The sequence below is a fragment of the Equus asinus genome, chromosome 6, assembly GCF_041296235.1.
Source record: "Equus asinus isolate D_3611 breed Donkey chromosome 6, EquAss-T2T_v2, whole genome shotgun sequence".
Classification (NCBI taxonomy): domain Eukaryota; kingdom Metazoa; phylum Chordata; class Mammalia; order Perissodactyla; family Equidae; genus Equus; species Equus asinus.
Genome location: NC_091795.1, coordinates 50,960,916 through 50,982,316, shown reverse-complemented (window position 1 = coordinate 50,982,316; position 21,401 = coordinate 50,960,916). Strand labels below are relative to the sequence as shown.

The window sequence follows — 21,401 nt, the reverse complement described above, 5'->3', positions numbered from 1 at the left end:
ATGGGAGATCCACACCTAGACGCATTTAACAGTCAAACTGTTATAAGCCAAAGACCAAGAGAAAAATCTTGAAAGCAACAAGAGAAAAAGAACTAAGCATGTACAAGGGAACCACAATAAGATTAACAGCTGATTTATCAGAAACAAAGGTACAGATCTACACTGGAGTACTGTTTCCATATTTTACTAGAACTAAGTTATTTTTAATCTGAAGTAGACAGTAATAAATTAAGATGTATATTGTAACCTATAAAGAAACCACTGAAAATATAATTTTTTTTTTAAAGATTGGCAGCCGAGCTAACAACTGTTGCCAATCTTTTTTCTTTTTTTTTTTCTTCTGTTCTTTCTCCCCAAATCCTCCCTGTACATAGTTGTATATTTTAGTTGTGAGTTCTTCTAGTTGTAGCATGTGGGATGCTGCCTCAGTGTGGCCTCACAAGCAGTACCATGTCTGTGCCCAGGATCTGAACCAGTGAAACCCTGAAACACCGAAGCAGAGTGAGCGAACTTCACCACTCAGCAATGGTGCTGGCCCCGAAAAAATAATTTTTAAAATATCTTTAAAAAATGAATAGAATTAAAATGGTATACTAAGATATACCGACATACTGCAAAATAAGGCAGCAAAGGAGAAAGAGAAAAACAAAAAAGACAAAAGATGTATAGAAAACCAACAGCAAAACAGCACATGTAAATCCGACCATATAAATAACATTTAGAGTGAATGGATTAAATACGCCAATCAAAAGGCAGAGATTGTAGGGTTTTTTTTTCAATCCAACTATATGCTACCTCCAAGAGACTATTTTAGATCCAAAAACACAAACAGGTTGAAAGTAAGAGGACTAAAAAAGATATACCACGAAAATAGTAAGCATAGTAAAGTTCCCGTTTAATATCAGACAAAATAGACTTTAAGTCAAAAAACGTTATAAAGAGACAAAGAGGGACATTTTATAATGATAAAAGGATGAAATTATCAGGAACATAACTGTAAACATATACAGACCTAACAAAAGTCCCAAAACACATGAAGCAAAAACCAACAGAACTGAAAGGAGAAAAAAAACAATACAGCTAATTATTGACACTCATGGCAGTTAAGTCTATAAAGTCGCTGCACTAAATTTGCTAATACTGAACCCTTGAGTCTCTCTTTTTTTTTTTTAATTATTATCACTCACTCCTTTAAATGGGTAAAAAGAGTATGTCAGTAGCATCAAGTGCATCCTAGAGTGGGTTCTCTTTAGAAGAATGACTCAATGCAATAATGTGACTTGCAGTTTGCCTTTGACTGGAAGAAGACAGAGGGTGTGACGAAACGCAAATTTTATCTGATAGCTTTAGGTACACAATCTGTTCTACAATCTATTGCGGAACTCCTCTAAAGACAGACGTTTCACACAACTAAGATTTGTTTTGCCTAAAGTTCACACTTCAGTCAGGGCAAGGCAAGAGACGCTTTTCTCCTATGTAAAAATGCCACCACAGACCACTAGCATCCTTCCCACCACCCCATTCTCTCTGAAAAAAGAGACATGGTTCTCATTTGGGCATTAACAATGATCTTGGTGTTGCTTTCTTTTATTTGGCCCTCTTTTTCTAAAAACTACCTTTTTTTCAAAATTGAGGTATAATTGACATATAACATCATACTAGTTTCAGGTGTACAATAAAGGAGCACCACAGTAAGTCTAATTAACATCTGTCATCACACAGTTACAAAAAAATTTTTTTCCTTGTGATGAGGACTTTTAAGCTCTACTCTCTTAGCAACTTTCAAATAGGCGATACAGTATTATTAACCATAGTCACCATGCTGTACATTACATCCTCATGTCTTATTTCTTTTATAACTGCAAGTTTGTACCTTTTGACTCCCTTCACTCATTTCACACACACACACACACAAACACACCTCTGACAATCTGTTCTCTGTATCTACAAACTTGGGTTTTTGTTTTGTTTTTTTCAAGTCCACATATGAGTAAGATCATATGGTATTTGTCTTTCTCTGTCTGACTTATTTCACTTAGTGTAATGCCCTCAAGTCCGTCCATGTTGTCATAAATTGCAAGATTTCATTCTTTTTTTATGGCTGAATAGTATTTCATTGTATACACATACCACAGAATTGAAGGAAAAAAAAAAGACAAACAATATAGCCAATTCTTGTTACTCCTGGCAGTTACCTCCTATAAAGCTACTGCAATGAATTAGCTAATACTGAATCTTTGAATCTTAAATCCTAAAGACAACTTATCTTAGTAGATTCTATTTTCTCTATTTTACAAAACAGAAAATGAGATGCAGAAGTGTTTAGGTAACTTGCCTGAGGCTGCCCCACTAACAGGTGCTAGAGCTGGGATTCACATCCCATCCAACTGGCCCCAGAGACAAAGCTTCTTGCACTAAACTGCACTACTGCCTACAATTTCCATCCTCTGGTCATCTCTGTACCAGTGCTAAAACAAGAATGCAGAGCACCGACTTGTTTGACTTCAGCTGGGAATGTGCATATTATAGGGAGACTCAAATTATTTACTGCTCTATCCATTTCCACAAATGACCATGAAAGTATCACAAGTATTGATTTGGGGGTTACACATAAATTGTGGCAAATAGGCAAATTCACAAATACAGAATCCACAAAATGAAGATCAACTGGAGTTGGAGACTTCAATACTCTACTTTCAATAATAGAACAACTAGGCAGAAAAATCAACAAGGATACAAAAGGCAAATGATACTATAAACTCTTTAGACCTAACCGACATCTACAGAACACTCCATACAACAGAATCAACAGCATTCTTCATCACACATGAACATTCTGCAGTACAGATCAAACGCTAGTCCATAAAACAAGACAAACAGCCCAATTAAAAACTGGGCAAAAAAGTGAACAAACAATTCACCAGAGAAGAAATGGAATGGCAAAAAACCACATAAAAAGATAGTCAAGGGGCCAGCACAGTGACGTAGTGGTTAAGTTTGCACGCTCTGCTTGGGCAGCCTGGGGTTCACAGGTTCGGATCCCAGGTGCAGACCTAGCACCACTTGTCAGGCCACACTGTGGTACCATCCCACATAAAATAGAGGAAGACTGGCACAGATGTTGGCTCAGGGCCAATCTTCCTCACCCCCTCCCCTAAAAAAGATAATCAGTATCATTAATAATTAGAGAACTGCAAATTACAACCATAATGAAATACCACTTTACACACACTAGATTGGCTATAATAAAAAAGACAGATAATAACAAGTGCTGGCAAGAACAGGAGAAACTGGAATCCTCATATGCTGCCAGTGGGAATGTAAAATAATCCAGGTACACTGGAATACACTTTGACATTTTGGTTTTTTTAAGTCAAACATAAAACGACCATTAACAAACCAGCAATCATACTCCTAGGTATCTACCAAGATAAATGAAAACATATGGCCCCAATAAGACTTGTACACAAATGTTTAAAGCAGTATTATTCATACTAACCAAAAGCGGAAACATTGAAATATTCATCAACTGGCATATGGATAGACAAAATGAGTTATATCTACATAATGTAATACCGTACAGGAATAAAAAGAAATGAAGTACGGATTCACATCACCACATGAATCAACTTCAAGAAAAACAGTATACTAAGTGAAAGAAGACAATGAAAAAGACCACTATCATATGATTCCATTTCTATGAAATGTTCAAAATGAGCAAATCTATAGAGACAAAGTAGAATGGGGGGTTAGGAATGAGAAATGACTACAACTGAGGTAAAAGGGATCTTTTTGATTGTGATAATTTCATTGTGATAATAGTAGCACTTTTCAAATTTACTAAAATTCATCGTAAAAACTAGTGAATTTTATATGTATAGTGTCTATACCTTAACAAAACTGCTTAAAAAGAGAGCCAATTCACAGGCTCCAACAATATTTATCACACTTTTTCTACTTGTTCCAATATTCTCACATTGTCTGCATTCTCTTCTCTTCCCAACTTAAACTCTCTCTACCCACTATTCCTCAAAACTTTTGCTCTCCGCCCTCTTTTCTTAACCAGAATTTTAGGATATATATTCCTTAAACTTTTTTGAATAGAATTCCTCCTTCCTCTTTATCCACTATTTCAGCAACATAAAAACCTACCCGGGACGTGTGGGGTTATCACACTGATGATTCTAGGATTGTTTTTCCTTTTTGCAGGGGTTGAGGGGTTGATTACTGCATTGACAATTTTAAGATTCTCTGAGGCAGTCTTGTGGGGCTAGAAGGGTGGGAGTGGGGGCAATGAGGAGTCAAAAGGGAAATCCAGAGCTGTAGTTTTACATACATTGAATATAGTCCATATAACGCCCTGACAGTGTGAAATAGCACTCCTAGTATAACCCAGAATTTATAAAGCTACAGCCAGTTCTGGGCAACAAATTTTAGGAGGACCACTGACAAAGAATGTTGTCAGAGGTGAATGACTGCTCTGGTGATCAATCTAAAAGTGACACCATATCAGGAACAACTGGAGGAATGAGAACCCTTTACCCTGAAGAAGAAAAAGAGTAAAGTGACAGTCTCTGGCTTTCAAATTCACGAAGAACTGGGTTCAACTGAGTGAGCTCCACAGGGCAGAACTAAGATAAATGCACGAAAGTTAACAGTACAGCAAAAACATGACTCATTCATGTAATTATGAATTTTCTAACACCTTAAAACTATACAACTCTGATCAAGCAGAAGATATTACTACCCAACTGAGATTAATAAACCAATTTCTATACTGGTTGGATAACTAAATGGAATAAATATTGGAATAAATAAATATTTCTAAGAACTTGTAAAGCCCTAAAGCTATAAAAACTACTACTTTTCATACATGAGCATCAACTTGGTTTTTCTCCATAAAATGTATTGAATGAGGTCTTTTCTTTCTGTGCATCCAGTGTGCTTTCTGAAAACTATCAGTACCATATTCCTTATTACTAAACTCTCCTGTAAATAGTATCCTTTTGCATTTTGTGACAAACAACACTATATGTTGGTAAATGCTTTTAAAAAACAAACATGTTTCAATATATCGGTCTGAAAGCTTATTGAAGACGGTACAAATGAAGCCACAAGGCAAAGAATTTCTAGTAAACATTCAATTCTAATAAAGTCACAATTATATTTATCAAATAAACAGCTAAAGATCAAAATGGTATACTAGGTAAAATGGTATAAATTAATGCTTCTACTTACGTTTCTGTATCTGATACCAATGATTCATTATTGCACACATCATTGAAGGTATGAAGTTGATTCTATAATTAAAGAAATTAAAAGTTTTTTCCAACATTATTCTTATATATGTTAGCAATTGTAAAAAAAAAAACAAACATGGTTGAAATATGTGGCTCATAATCAATAACCACATCAAAATTATAAAATATTAGATAAACAGATATACACACTTCCCAATTAGTCTGGCTATTTCCTTTATTGTATTAAAACACTAAATAAATTCCTTCCACAAGTAATACTTATGCTTTAGTCCTAGAGAAAACCAAGAACAAAGAAACACTAGAGAAAACAAAGCTGAATAAGGGAAAAATACAAAAATATTAACGCAAGGCAGCTAGTAATATGTCATTACAGACATCAAGTTTTGGGATAAAGCTCCCTAGATAAACACATTTAAGATTTAATTTGAGAAAATGTCGACAAGTATTTTCTATATTTACCAAGTTCAATACATGGGTAAAATCTAGCTACTTCAGAATAACTACACTACAAAAAGAGGCAGGAAATGTAAAGGAGCAAAGCTAATGGAGACCTTGGTAAACCAAAGAATGCATATCCATTCTAAAGGATGCAGCTAACTAGTTAGCTCTAGCAAATTGTTGTTATGCAAGAATATAGATTCAAGGATACCAGGTCTTCCTCTCCACCGCATCCACCAAGAGAAGCCAATAATACAGATTTCTCCCTATTTAAAACAGTATTTGTTACTGTGCAAACCAAACCTAACATTTCCGTTACTCAAATTTGGCCTATGGCCCAATAATCTGTGGCTTCTGCCTGGAAAATGAATTAAGTAACTACTTATAATCTCTTCCAATTGTCTTTCTCTCTGAAAACATTGTTTCTAAATGTAGAAAGCTAAATAGTTTAAAAAAAAAAAAAACAGTGAAGGAGTTGGACCCTGAAATCAAAGACCCAAGGTATAAATCCTTCTAAATCTAAGCCTCAGTCTCCTTGTATTTAATAGAGAAAATACAGAAATTATTTGTAGGGACCATACAAAGTAATGCATGTAAAATACTGAACACAACTCCTAGCACAAAGAAAGAGCTCCACAAATATGAGATATTATTGTGATGATAATGATAGTCTGGAGGGCAAATAAAAAACGAACAAAAATAAAACAAAGACAGCTTACCGTTATCTGACTTAGTCCAGCCAACCTCATAGTCAAAGTAGGTGACATAAAGTACTTAAACGCAAGATCTAGGCTTTCTTTATCAAAGCATAACGTTGTATCCAATGGTTCTTTCACTGTGCTCCACATTAAGTCAGCCATGTTGCGAGCCGCACTCTGTCTTAACTCTTGATCAGAGAGCTTGCATAAATACCTGAAATGATTCAGAAATAAAATATACACAAAAACTTATAAAATATTTCTAAAGGTCATTCAGTAATTCAATAATATTCCTTTGCTCCATACCTCCAAAATGTTTAGTACAGTAGAACCTGGCATTCTGGGATTAACATTCCCAATTTAAACTATCTCTAAGTGATGCTTCAAGGATGGTGACCTGTTAGCAGTGTGTCCTTTGCTGAGAGACCAACTTGAATCAGAAACTGCAAAGAGCCAAGTCATTTAACATCGGATTTGGCACCTCCAGTAAAGCTTTACTCTTCTCTAATACCTGTCATGTATATAGCTCCTATTTTAGTAAATTTCAGCTGACTTAATATAAACAGTACATCTACTCCCTCACACAGCCAAAATTCTTTAAAATGTGTACATTTTAAACATTCTTCTTTTTGGCTTCCAAAACTCTCAGGCCCTGCCTAGTCTATTTGGTTGGTTCCTTGTTCTCTATCCAACCTTTCAACATTAGTGCTCCTCAGGTCTTGTAATGAACTACAGAAAAGCCCCAAATTCCTCCCATCACTTTATATAGAAGTCTCTGCAATGTGACTTTACCACTCTTTCCATCAAGAGGTGTCACCTATTTCTCTATTCCCTTGAATCTGAGCTGTGCCATGAAACCTTCTTTGGCCAATGGGGCATTAAGAGATGTGATACAGTAGAAGCTTGAAAAGCTTTCGAGCTTGCCCTCTCTCGCTGGGAACGCTTCCACCACCAAGAAAAAGAACCTAGATTAGCCTGCTAGATGAAAGAGACATGGCTGATGCCCCAACTGACATCTAGCCAACTGCAAGATGTATATGAGCTCCCCTGTCCTCCCCAAGACCAATCAGCCTGCCAACCACAGGACTTTTTTTACATGAGTATATAAAAAGAATTAAAGAGATTAACAGTGTTTACATGGTATTCCACTGTATTTATTTAGTCAACAAATATATACTATGTTCTAGGCACTGGGGATATAGCAGAGAAGAAAAAATTTTTCCTCTTGTGCAGTCTATGTACAAAGTAAATAAGTAAATGATATAGTTTGTTAGAAAGTGATGACTATTACATAGGAAAATAGCAGCAAAGATGGATTGAGAGTTCTAGAAGGTTGGTCACAATTTTAAGTATGGGAATAGAGAAGGTGTCATTGAGAAGGAGGTGACATTTGAGTTTTGTAAGTCTCAATGTAAGAAAGAAACCTAAGAAGAGGAGGGAGAAAGAATTATATTGACTAGACTTAGAGTATGGACTGTTAGAGTTCTAAGATTGTGTTTCTTGATAATATTTATAAGCTCTTCATACTTTTTCTCGTTCATTCATTTGCAAAGATTTGAGGCCTGCTATTTTCCTGTTACTGGTTAAGTTGTTGGAGAAAGTGTCAGGAAAAGAATCATAGTCATGAGTGCTATGCAAGTAAGGTAACGTGGTAGAGAAGGAATATGAGGCCTTTGTGAAAGGTGACATCTGAAGAATATGAATCAGCCAACTGGATGATAATTAGAAGGACATATTTCAAGTAGGAGGAACATAAGGGCATAGGCCTTGAAGTTGGAAAGAATATGATATATTAAAGAAGCTAGAAGCAGACTGATGTGGAGCATAGTGTGTAAGAGGATATAATTGTGCTATGCAGTTGGATAAACAATGGCAGATTATTCAGGATCTTCAAGTTATTGTAAGGAGTTTGGATTTAATTTAGCAGTGGGAATCTACTGAAGGGTTTTAAGCAGATGAGTCATGATGGTTTTTAAAAGATCACTTTGGCCTTTAAGTGGATCATAAATTATAGGGGGGTTGGAGTAGAAGCTGTGAGACCAATTGAAAGGTTAATGCAATTGTCCTGGGAAGAAATGGTTACTTGTACAAGGATTATTTATGGTAATTTTGAAAATTGAATGGATATAAGTGAAAGTGAAGTTGATAAAATTGGTGATTGCAGAGTTTAAGGAAAAAGGGTAGCATCATGGATGACACTCTAACCCCCATCCTCTTGATTTCTCTTTTGTGCTGCGGGTATCATTAACTGAGATGTGAAAGACTGGGAGAACTTAAATATTTTAAGATGTTTGTGGGACATTTAAGTGGCACTGGCAAATGAGCAGCATAAGCTTGTAGTTCAGAACAATATCATTAATTTAGGAGTTGTCAGCATACAGACAGCACTTAAAAACCACAGGAATGAATGAGATCATCTGGGGAGAGAATATAGAAAGAGAATAGAAGTGAGTCCAGGATGGAGCCATGTATCAGTTTGCCTTTGCTGTATAAGAAAACAACTCTCAAAACTTAGTGGCTTAAAATAGCAGCCATTTATTATTTCTCAGTTCTCCTGATAGCTAGCTCTTCTGATCTGGGCTGACTAGGCTAGAACTAGATGCTCCAGGATAGCCTCACTCATGGATGTGGATGTTAGCTCAGGGCTAATCTTTCTCAAAAAAAAAAAGAGTAAACACTAAGTATAAACCTACACATGTGCATAAAAAAATACTATACACTAAAATGCCAATTAAACTTTTTTCTAGAGGATGTGAGTACAAGGGACTTTCAAAACAATTTAATTCTGTACCATGTTTATAAACTTTTAAACATTATTACATTGATAATCAGGGGGGAAGATTTTATCAACTTACCTGATAACATAGGTCCTAAAAGGGATAATGTGCTGCATGACAGCAGGGATATGTAGCCATATTCTAATCTACAAAGAAGCATAAAGATGACAATGTATATTGAATATATGAAATACCTATGTCTTTCACTTTAATTAAAAACAAGAGCATTTAGTATTGTGCTGCCTCTAAAACCATACATTTTATCTATTTTTAAAAGAATAAACTAAGAAATAGAATTACACACCTATCAGGGAAGTAATTTAACCTAAACAGTCATGCATCACGTAACGACATTTCAGTCAACAATGGACTGCATATACAACAGTGGTCCCATAAGATTAGTACCATATAGCCAAGGTGTTTAGTAGGCTATCCCATCTAGATTTCTAAGTATACTGTGATGTTCGCACAATGACAAAATCACCTAACGACACATTTCTCAGAACATATCCCCACCATTAGCAACAGGTGACTATACATTTTTTATACATATACATAAAATCAACTTGAAAAATTAATATTAGCTTCTTGCCTAAAAGGGAGAACCATCTATCCAAGTAGTATCATCTTACCACATGCTACGCTATATCTCTTTGGAAGGTAGCAACCCAAATACTTGAGCACTAAATTAGTTTAATAAATCATCTTAGTTTTTAATAAACCACCTCATCCTTCCTTCTAAAAAATATGAAATTACCTATGATTTCTAGTCACTTCAGTATCCATCAAAGCAAATATATTTTAGAGTCACACACTGATTACAATATCAACTATTTACTGAATTAAGTTCCAATCTAAGTTATAATGTTTCCTTTTTTCTATACAATATTCCAACCCATTTCTAAATCTAATATGCTTACATTATAGAAGTTTTCTTTTCATAAACAGCGGTTTAAATATAAGAATAAAAATCCAAAGCAAATCATCAAACAACAAACTATGACACTAAGCCTTGACACAGGCAAGGAATACAAATTAAAAACAAGTTTAAAGACAGAATGTATGGCTTCATTCTAATCTAATCAAAGACATCTACATAAGTCCTATAGCAAATACTATACTAATGATGAAATGTTAAAACTTTTCCTTCTGAGACTAGGTAAGAATGCCTTCAATTCAATTTGAACTCAAGGTCCTAGACAGTGCAGTGCAATAAGCAAGAAACTAAATAGAAGGCAGAGAACTAGAAAAGAATTAAAACCAATATTGCTCTGAGAGGATACGATTATGTAAGTAAAAGATCCAAAATAATTTTCAGATAAACTTTTTTTGGAATTAGTTTAGCAAGATTGCTGCTTACAAAGTCAACACAAATAAATAAATATACACACACAAACTATATTTTATATATATATATTTCTTACATAACAGGAAAACTGAGAAAAATTAAAGAACATGTAAATAAAACATTTACCATTATTTATAAATTAGAAGACTCAATACTGCAGAGATGACAGTTCTCCCCAAATTGACCTTTAGGTTCAACGCACCCAAAGAGGTGTATGTGCAGAATTTTAGGTGCTGATTCCAAAGACAAAGGTCCAAAAAGAGATAACACACTCTTTAAGAATGACAAGGAGTGGAGACATAATGTACAGCATAGTGACTACAGTTAATAAAAGTGTATTGCATATTTGAAAGTTGCTAAGAGAACAGTTCTTTAAAAGGTTTCATCACAAGAAAAGAAAATTTGTTAACTATGTGTGGTGATGGATGTTAACCAGACTTACTGTGGTGATTATTTTGCAATATATAGACATATCAAATCATTACATTGTACCTCTGAAACTACTATAATGTTGTGTCAGTTATAACTCAATAAAAAAGAAATTACAGGGAAGTAGAATTTGCTTTACCAGTTAGCAACACTTCTCATAAAGCTCCAGAAATTACGATGGTGTACAAACAGCACAAGATTAACTAAATGGACTAATGGAACATGCTAGAGATCCCAGACTCAGACGCAAAGAAACATGTGATTTATGACAAAAATGGTACTTCAGAACAAAGAGGAAAGGATTGTCTTTGCTATAGTATTAGGCCCAGTGGTTGTCCATATGGAAAAGAAAACGAATCTTGATCCCTCACCCACACCATATATAAAAATAAATTCCAACTGAAGTGCAGATCAAAATGTGAAAGTAAAACTAAAACTTCTAGCATACAGAAAAATATCTTCATGACTTTAGGGTAACAAAGACCTTTTCAACCATAAGTGAAAAACATTAGCCATAAAAAAAAACTTTTGATAAGTTACACACCCTTAAGTTCAATGAACAATCGCTCTTAAAAGACACCAGAGAACGAAAAGCAGACCACAGAGTGGAAGAAGGTGTTAGCAACATGTGTATGTCAGACAAAAGACTTGCATCCAAAACATAAGGAATCTCCATACACCAGTAGGGAAAAGGGGGACAATGTGATTCTTAAAATGGGTAAAAGACTTGAACAGGTACTTCTCAAAAAGTATCCAAATAGCTAATACGCCTATGAAATGGTGTTCAATCTCATTAGTCATTAACAAATGTAAAAGTAAAATGACATTGAGGTACTATTATACATCTATCAGAAATCTCTAAGAGTAAGAATACCAGGTGTTTGCAAGGATGTGAAGCAATGGAACTCTCATTCCTGGTAGAAGTGTAAATTAACATAATCACTTAAGAAAACCTTAGCATTAATGCATAAGATTGAATATACACAAAGCCTATGATCAAGAAATTCCACTTCTAGATATATGTCCAAATAAAATGTATGCATATGTGCACCAAAAGACATGGAAAAGAAGGCGGGACACTACACTAATTGCAATAGCCTAAACGGCCATTACCAGTAAAACGGATTGATGCTGGTACATTTTTAGAGAAGTATTATACAACAATGAAAATGAGTAGACTAGAACTACATGAAATATAAATCTCAAAGTTAAACAAAAACAGCCAGACAAAAGAATGCATAGTATGTGATTCTATGTACATGGTTAACAGACAGAACTAAATCATAGTATTTAGGGATGTAAACAGGTGATAAAACTATAAAGAAAAGCAGGAAAGTGATCAACATAAAAATATGAATTGTGTTTACCTTTAAGGGCAGAGATGGAATAGGGACTTGGAGGGAGTGTAAGGGAGGCTTCTAGGCAGCTGAAAATGTTTTGCTTCTTGGTGTGGGCAGTGGTTAAAAGAGGTATTCACTCTGATAAATTACTGAGCCATGTATTATCATTATGTGCACTTTTCCGTATGAATGTTATATTTCAAATTTTTAAAAAAGGTTAAAAGATTCAGTTATATAAGAGATACATTACAGGAGATGAAAATAGGTACGCTGTTATCTTTTATTTTGGGATAAACAAAGACACAAATAAAAATTTAAATAAAAATGGCAAGGAAAATGTCAACATCAGAAGGAAAAAATTTTAATAGAAAGAGCTACGACTTACTGAGCCCTTAATATTGCCATTCCGACAGATGACAAAAGTGAGGCTTATAAAAATAACGTAATAGAGCTACAATTCAAACCCAGGATTACTTCTCTATAAAATGTATGTTCTTTGGGGCCGGCCCAGTGGCATGCTGGTTAAGTTCGTTTGCTCTGCTTCAGTGACCCAGGGTTCACGGGTTTGGATCCTGGGCATGGATCTACACACCACTCACCAAGCCATGATGTGGCAGCATCCCACATACAAAATAGAGTAAGACTGGCACAGATGTTAGCTCCGTGACAATCTTCATCAGCAAAAAGAGGAAGATTGGCAAGAGATGTTAGCTCAGGGCCAATCTTCCTCACACACAAAAAATACATATACATATGTGTACATATATATATTAAAAGATCTATGTTCTTTAATACTACTATAGATGCAAAACATTACAAGAACCAAATTCTATATGCTATTAATCATAGATTATATGTCCTTTTCCTTTTCTTACTACAAGTTTTGAGCTTCTAAAGTTTGCTTTAGTGTTATCACCCCTCTTGGTGATAACAGAATTCTAGCAGCCCTCCTAAGTACATGTTAAATATCCAGGAATAGGAAAATATATTCCCTATATTGTTCCCCCTATAACTGCAGAAAAGCAGACATCATAAATCTAGTTTTGACAAAATGGTGAAATAAAAACTTCACAGAACTGTCAACCCACTCTGTCTAGTGTGGAGATATACGAAATTATATCTTAACTAGCTTAATTTCTGATATTAAATAGTCCTTGTTATTGTTTTTGTAAAAGCAGTCTTAGAGCACTGAGAGTTCAGAAACTATTATTCTTTGCTCTGATATGTTACTATAACCCCTGTAAGTTTGCATGTCTGATTACATCTCTAACTTAATAATTTGTCAATATAATTTCTAAATAATCTGTTTTCTAAAGCATATATTCTTGAGGTTTCCTTATTAAGCCTCATTTGCACTTCCTCTCCATGCATGTTAACAAAATAAATCCCATGACCCTATTGGGTTCTTTACTAAAAGTCCTTAGACTCTGTCAATTTTAAGTTAATAAAAGGTGTTATGTCTGAGATGACTAACTCAAGCAAAGAGCTGAGGGTTGAGGCAGGATACTACAATCAAATATAACTCATCTTAGGTATCAGTGGGGAAACTTCTAGAAGGACGCTGCATTCTATTACTCTAACCTCTGCTAAATATTGGTTAGCTGCTTTTGCTGAAAACCTAAAGGCCAAAACAAAGTAAGGAAACTACATACAGATTTTTGTTGTTTTTTTCCTGTGGCTACAGCCATTATTACTAAGAATAGATCCATATAATAGTGGAGTAATATTTGTGCAAAACTGAGAAATCTGCTAACAGTCAGTGTTAGTTAAGAAATGCTGAGCAGCAAGTTTTTGAAATTGAAATACATGTATGGGCTTGAGAATATTATCAGACTTTTTAAACCTTAATCTGATGAAGTAAGAGTTTTCTTTCTTTGCTGATAATTCAGACCCAGGACAAAGTGAGTTTTCCTGTGCTGCAAGCTCAGGATTGTAGGTTCAGGTTCTAAGAGATAACACTCACCACCTGATAAAGTCACCTTTCCTCATTAAGAGTAAGGAAACCACCCTAGAAAACAAACAGGATGGTCTGGTCCCCAGGAAATAATATAAACATATTCTCTTCTGAATGTATGATTTACTATAATCAATCATGGAAGGGACAGGTACTCAATAAGGTTAGCCCTTACCTCTCTTATCCTAAAAGTGGTTTATAATTCATGAGTTTTTTTTCAAGAAAGGACTGGCCCTAAAATCTAATAATTCTTTTTCTTATTTAAATCTAGGAGAGTTTTTGTTCCTGTGTGACAGCCCATGTAAAATCAGAAGTTCCCAAGTAGGGACCTTCAGCCTTGTTGAAGCTGAAATAGCACAACTAAACCAGCTGCCTATTTCTCAAGAAAATAAATGAGATATAGATAAAAAGACCAGGTTCACAATTTACAATGACTCACTAGAGGGAAACTACTATGCTCTAAGATCAGTTTGTATGTGGTTAAAAATTCTGAAACGTAAAGGCTCTCAAGTTTCTCAAAATGTGAAGGGATGTCTGTTTTAATTATTTAACGTGACCACTGTTTATATAAACTTCAGGGAGGGTGGTCAAGAGTCCAAAATCTTGTCAAAGTCACCAAAGTTATCTTGCCAAAGTCATGCCAAAACTCCTTACGCTTTAAATGTCATCAAACCTTTCAGAAAAATTTTAGGCTCTGAAAAAAGTCAAGTACAGACTCTGCAGAAACCTTGATTATAAAAAGGACTGTAACTTAAGCTCTTAATTTGCACCAAAGTATTAACTGTATTAGAATGAAGAGGGACAAATCAAAAAATCTTTCTTCTTATGAGGAAAAGGTGCCAAGTGAGTTACTCAACAGAGTTTTAAAACCTTTAGCTGAAAGGTACATATGTTATACTCTCAGGAAAAAAACCCAAACAACTATATTATTAACTTAAGTAGTGTAACGAATTTTAAACTAACTTTGGTTTAATGGTCTCAGTTGACTTACAAGATCAAGTTATGCAAACTGACAACAGCCCATCAATTAGCAGTCGTAAAAAGGCTGAGGAGTAAGAAGAAACAGAATCTAAACCTTTTTCTTTAGTAAAGGATAATTTTAAGACATAGTAATAGATTAAAGCCTTTAATGAGCCTTCCATAATAGACTTTTAACCAAGAATTTGTAAAATAAATTCAAGAAATACATTTTAATTCAAGTAATATTCCTAATTAAGGAAAAGAGTTGATACATTGTTTTGTGAATTCTGGATTTCAAACTCACTTATATGCCTTCTCCAAATTTACCACAGTGAAAAATTAAAACGTCAACACAGGATTTAAGTTCACTCAAAAGTTATTTTATTCTTTCTCCCAAAGAAAGCCAAACTGAACAGAACTTCCTATCAAACAAATAAGGTCAACCAGAATAAGAGAATCGGTGAGTATTTAATAACAGCTAAAATAAGTAACAGCTACCAGTCACTAAGAGTTTACTATATATCAGATGTTATAATAGCTTAAAATATATCTTAAAACCTCACGACAATCTTCTAAGGTAGATCATCATTTTTATCATTCTCATGCTACGGATTAAAAAAATTGAGGCTCAGGGTCCAGCCCCATGGCCTACTGGTTAAGTTCCACACACTCCACTTTAGCCCAGGTTTGCTTCCCAGGTGTGGATCTACACCAATGGTCAGCAGTCATGCTGTGGCAGCAACCCACATACAAAATAGAGAAAGATTGACACAGATGTTAACTCAGGGCAAATCTTCTCAGAAAAAAAAAAACATTGAAGCTCACATTCAGGGTTTAAATGCATCTGTTGAATCAAAAGCCTACATTCTGGGGCCAACCCCACGGTTTGGATCCTGGGTGCAGACATGGCACCACTCATCAGGTCATGTTGAGGCGACATCCCGTACAGCACAACCAGAGGCACTCACAACTAGAATATACAACTATGTACCAGGGGGCTTTGGGGAGAAGGAGGAGGAAAAAAAAAGCCTACATTCTTAATCTACATGCTATGCTGCCATTGCATGAAGTATTTTCAACCTGTAAGAAACCAAGGAATTCAGGGACTAAAAATGACCTTGATACAAATCATTTACTTCAAATATGGAAACCTGGAGGTCTAGATGCTAAATTTGAGTAAACCCAGTGCCCTTTCCAATGTACTACTTCACTGCAAAGAGAATATCATTGGAAACAATACAACAAGGTATTTGGTTGAGTCCTTTTGTACCCTATATTTTTTATTTTATATATGTACTTTAAATATGTCACATTAGTTATTATTTAAGGTAATTCAATTAACAAAAGAATTCAAGTTTTGGTAACGTTAGGTTTAAGTTTTGCTACAATTTTTTAAAAGATGATCAGACTAGAAGGTTATTAAAGGCTGAATTTTAACATACAGGTAGTAAAAAGCATTTATCTCTGCTTCCACACTTAACTGTGCTCCACAGTAACTGATATTCATAACATACAAAAGAATTATCTTCTTTACAAAGGCAAAAAGAAATGTCAGGTCTTTATTTGTAATATAGAGTGAAGTCAGGCATACTGTAGTAGTACCCTAGGCTAACCATTACTTAAGTAATCAAAGACTCTAAGAAGCCAGTAATTTCCCAGTACAAAATCCCAGTCCAGCAAAGCTGAAATCAACATAAGACTTTTCTGCCTATCTTATATTTTAGACAAAAGAGGTAAATGGCTAAAATTACCTATTTAACTTGAACTCATTAATGTATAAGAATTCCAATTTTACCAAAATAAAGACTTTAAAAAGGTTTCTGTACTCAATTTTTTCAAAATATAATCCAGAAAAAAAATATTATACATGCAAATCACTCAAAACTTGCCTTTTCTGGACATAAAATTCATGTTATTCAAGTATTAGACATTGTTCCTAAGATTAAAACCAATTCCAGACAATACTTACATTAGATACAACTGTAATAAATGCATGTGCTATAAGAAATGGCAAAGTTTCAGGAGTTCCATATTCAAAGCAATCCTTCATGAGAGAAAGGCCATTTTTCCCACAAAACAAACATACATAACGAAGCAAATGCAATGGTACTTCTACATCCTGAGGAAAAAAGGAAAATTATTTTAAAACTTACCAGGAATAATTTTCATTTTATTACCAATACTGGAAAGATACTGATCAGACATAAAAATAAACTCAAAAGACAGATGAACAAAAAAACAAAATTTTCCACAATCCTTAGAATGATAAAAAACACTTACATTCATATCACAGAACGCCCCTAATATGTTGCTTTCTTGGGTTGATATATCCTGATTTAAAAAAAAATAAATATAATTAGATCACACTATTAAATAATAATCTTTTAAAAATATAATTTTCTATACCTGATTTCTATAATCTGATTTTATAAAACAGATTTTGCAATTGCTTCTCGTCATGAATGGTGGTATATATTCCTAACTGAAGTTAGTAAGATTCAGTTCTAAAGTACACTTTAACTCTTCTCCAAAAAAATCTTTCTATACTATGTACTACACATTATTTTGCCTTCTTAAACAAAAACTTTTCCTTAAAGAATTGGAGCAATTCATATAAAAATACACCATAACTTAGTTTAGTGGTTTTCAAACTGTGCTCTGGAATTCCCTAGATGTATACTCAAAAGGTTCACAATGTGTTTTCCAACATAAGATTTAAACTACCTGAAGCACACTCATCCATTGTTGGTGAGAGTAGAAGCTGGAATGACCTTGTAGGAGGGCAATGTGGCAATATCTGCCAACATTTAAAATACACATTCCCTCTGACACAGCAATTCATCTTCCGGTTATTTATTCTAAACAGCTAATAAAAGAAGTGCTGGAAAATGTATGTACAATCATGCTCACTGAAATTCTAACGTATCAAAATTAGAAATAACTTAAATATCCATCAATAGAATGGCTAAATAAATGGTGGCATAACCATCCAACATCTTATGGAGCCTTCACAAATAATAACATGAAATGGCATGAGGGATTTTTTGTGGGATGATGGAAAGGTTCTATAATTGGAGTGTGGTAATGGTTGCACAACTCTGTAAATTTACTAAAAAAAAATTATACACTTTAACCATTGATTTTTATTGTATGTAAGTTATATCTTCAAAAGGTTGCTAAAAAAAATAATAAGGTGGATCCATATGTATAGGGATAGAAAGATAATATCTTGTATTTCCATTTAAAAAAGAATTTATGAATATGATCTGATTTTCATAATTTTTTAAATTCCTGGAAATATATGAACTAATTTTGTCACAACAGCTTTTTTGAGCAGAAAATAAAGAGGAGAGATTCAAGGCTTTTTTAAGTCTGTATTTTGTATAATCTGTATTTTTTAGTCACACAGAAAATGTTACTTTTATAATCAGAAAGCTAGATACATTCATCTGAAAAAAGCTTCCAAAGGAACCCATTCATTCATTGCTGTTAACCTATTTCACATATTTAAATCTCACTGCTGAAATCAAGTTTGAAAACAACTAATTGAGAGCATCACATGAAACTCTCAGAACAGGGGCTGGCCCCGTGGCTGAGTGGTTAAGTTCACGCGCTCTGCCTCAGCAGCCCAGGGTTTCGCAGTTTCAGATCCTGGGCACAGACATAGCACTGCTCATCAAGCCATGCTGAGGCGGCATCCCACATGCCACAACTAGAAGGACCTACAACTAAAAATACACAACTATGTACCAGGGGGCTTTGGGAAGAAGGAAAAATAAAATCTTTAAAAGAAAAAAACCCCAAAAAACTCTCAAAACATTTCAAAATAATCAAAAACTGTCCTAAGAGAGGTCAAAACACTTGTCAAATTAAGTACACTAAACCTCATAAATCTATTCTTGAGCCTCTACTATCAGGGCCACAGTTAAAGCTTTAAGTTATTCTCAACAAACCTTTTGTCTACATTCCAGAATATAAGAACTCCTGTGGCATTATTAAATACAGATTCACCGACCAGGTGGACCATGCTGGAATATTAGATTGGAGTCAAGATTTCTGGTGCCTTACATGGACACAAGCTGGAAAATCTCCTAAGAGAATTCTATTCTGATGTGCAAAATGCTACTCATGGACTTTGTTACATCTATTCCGGTTACTCGGAACTGTTTTAATATTTCATACTTCTACTCTGCATACATGAAGACATTATCCTAAGGTGTTATCATAATCTCATTTTAAATGGTATATAAAGAGTTAACATAGATCTACAGGTACCACCACCAGAAAGTCTCCCTAAAAGCTGATTCAACATCATTTTTCTTTCAAAAGTTCTAATTTTAGATAGTCCCTGAAAGGGCCTTAAGAAAACTATCAGGGATATGTAAAGTTTTTTTTTTTTTTCCCATAACCTCACATTTACTAAATAAGATAAAGCCACTAGATTTCTAGAAGTAAACAAAGGAATTTTTCTATTACTTTAAAGGAGAAAAGAGAAAAAAATTGAGCAACCAGAAAGTTATTCTATATCTAAGCAGATGATGCTTCACGATCAAACCATGAAGAATTGAAGGCCAGTGGATTAAGAATAAAATTTTTACTTAAAAAGCCATTGGTGTTGGAATTAGATGGTTGTACAACTCTGGGAATACACTAAAACTTACTAAATTACACGCTTTAAAAGGGTGAAGTAAAAATATTTAACTTAATTTAAAAAAGGGTGAGCAGGGGGGCCAGCCCTGTGGCCTGGTGGTTAAGTTCAGTGCACTCTGCTTTGCAGGCCTGGGTTTGGTTCCCAGGTGCAAACCTACACCACATATCAGTGGCCATGCTATGGCAGCAAGCCACCCACAAAATAGAGGAAGGAAGGCATAGATGTTAGCTCAGAGCAAATTTTCCTCAAACAAAAAGAGGAAGATTAGCAACAGATGTTAGCTCAGGGCAAATCTTCCTCAGCAAAAAAAAAAAGGGGGGGGGGTGATTTAAAAAGTCAGCAGAAAATGCAAGAGAATACCAGCCTAGATTCAGAAATTTGGAAAATAAAATAACATAATGTATATATTTAATCTGCCTGATCACGTTATACATACATTTAACAGAAGCACAGTGGTTTCTCTCCTTTCTATAATTTTTATACCTATTTTCATTCTACTTAGACTAAAACTTGTAACACTAGGGCAATACTTCATTTCATAAAATTATATATAGTTATTCAGGATTAAGGAAAGAATGCAGGGGCTGGCCCCAAGGCCGAGTGGTTAAGTTCATGTGTTCCACTTCCACGGCCCAGGGTTTCACCGGTTTGGACCCTGGGCACAGACATGGCACCGCTCAAGCCATGCTGAGGCAGCATCCCACATGCCACAGCTAGAAGGACTCACAACTAAAAATATACAACTATGTACCAGGGGGCTTTGGGGAGAAAAAGGAAAAATAAAATCTTTAAAAAAAAAAGAAAAGAATGCAACTGGCCACCCTGCCAAAATTGTAACATTAATTAATATTACATAGTTCCAATGACTACATCTTTAAAAACATTAAAAACAAATATCAACTTCAATAGAAGAGAAAGGAAGGATGGGGGAGGGGGGAAGAAGAAGGGATTCCAAGTTCCAATCTTATTCACTATTGGCAATGGAGACAATAGTTACAGTGATTAGTCCGAAATGACTGAGAAGCAGTTTAGTAGAATAAGACCCGAATTCTAGAGCTCTCTCAGTAATATGCTTTGTAAACCTGATCAAAACTAACCTCTGCAAGCCAGTTCCCTCTTATATAAAATAAGGATGTTGACTAGGTTTCTAAAGTCACAGCTATCGAAATACTAACATGTGAGTATTGAATCTTCTCCTTCTAAAGAGGGTTGGCCAATCTGTGCCTTTTAAAAAGAAATAAAAATAAAAATCAAGGCTTTATCAGGAAGGGATAGCACAGCAGTATGAAGGAAAGACTGGATGGCCTATCTCCTTATAAAAAGGTGGGATTAAAAATCTTTATGGTAAACTCTATTGCATTGCATAGTAAATACTGGTTTTCTTAAGATATCTGTGTTTATGTGTATACAGACACACACAAATACATACTATAATTTTCTAATATATATGTATGCCACCAAGGTTTTCATCTGAGACCCTTTGAAACAGCTAACCCTTAACATATTTAATTACATGACCAGTAGGATAGATACCTAGAAATTTTA

At 34.7% G+C, this 21,401-nt stretch overlaps 1 protein-coding gene across 5 annotated transcripts in view; it reads right to left on the bottom strand.

Moving 5' to 3' along the window:
* USP34 (ubiquitin specific peptidase 34) overlaps window positions 1–21,401 on the bottom strand; it is a 251,988-nt gene that overhangs the window by 181,036 nt on the left and 49,551 nt on the right. For all 5 annotated transcript variants that reach the window (XR_011504013.1, XM_044772515.2, XM_070512047.1 and 2 more), the window contains exons 4-8: window positions 17,486–17,536; window positions 17,175–17,324; window positions 9,253–9,320; window positions 6,419–6,611; window positions 5,239–5,300 (exon numbers count right to left, since the gene is read on the bottom strand). Coding sequence is in view for 4 of the 5 variants with exons in the window: in XM_044772515.2 (XP_044628450.1) it covers window positions 5,239–5,300; window positions 6,419–6,611; window positions 9,253–9,320; window positions 17,175–17,324; window positions 17,486–17,536 (524 nt within the window). In the remaining variant the exon portion in view is untranslated. The remainder of the gene's footprint in view (window positions 1–5,238; window positions 5,301–6,418; window positions 6,612–9,252; window positions 9,321–17,174; window positions 17,325–17,485; window positions 17,537–21,401) is intronic.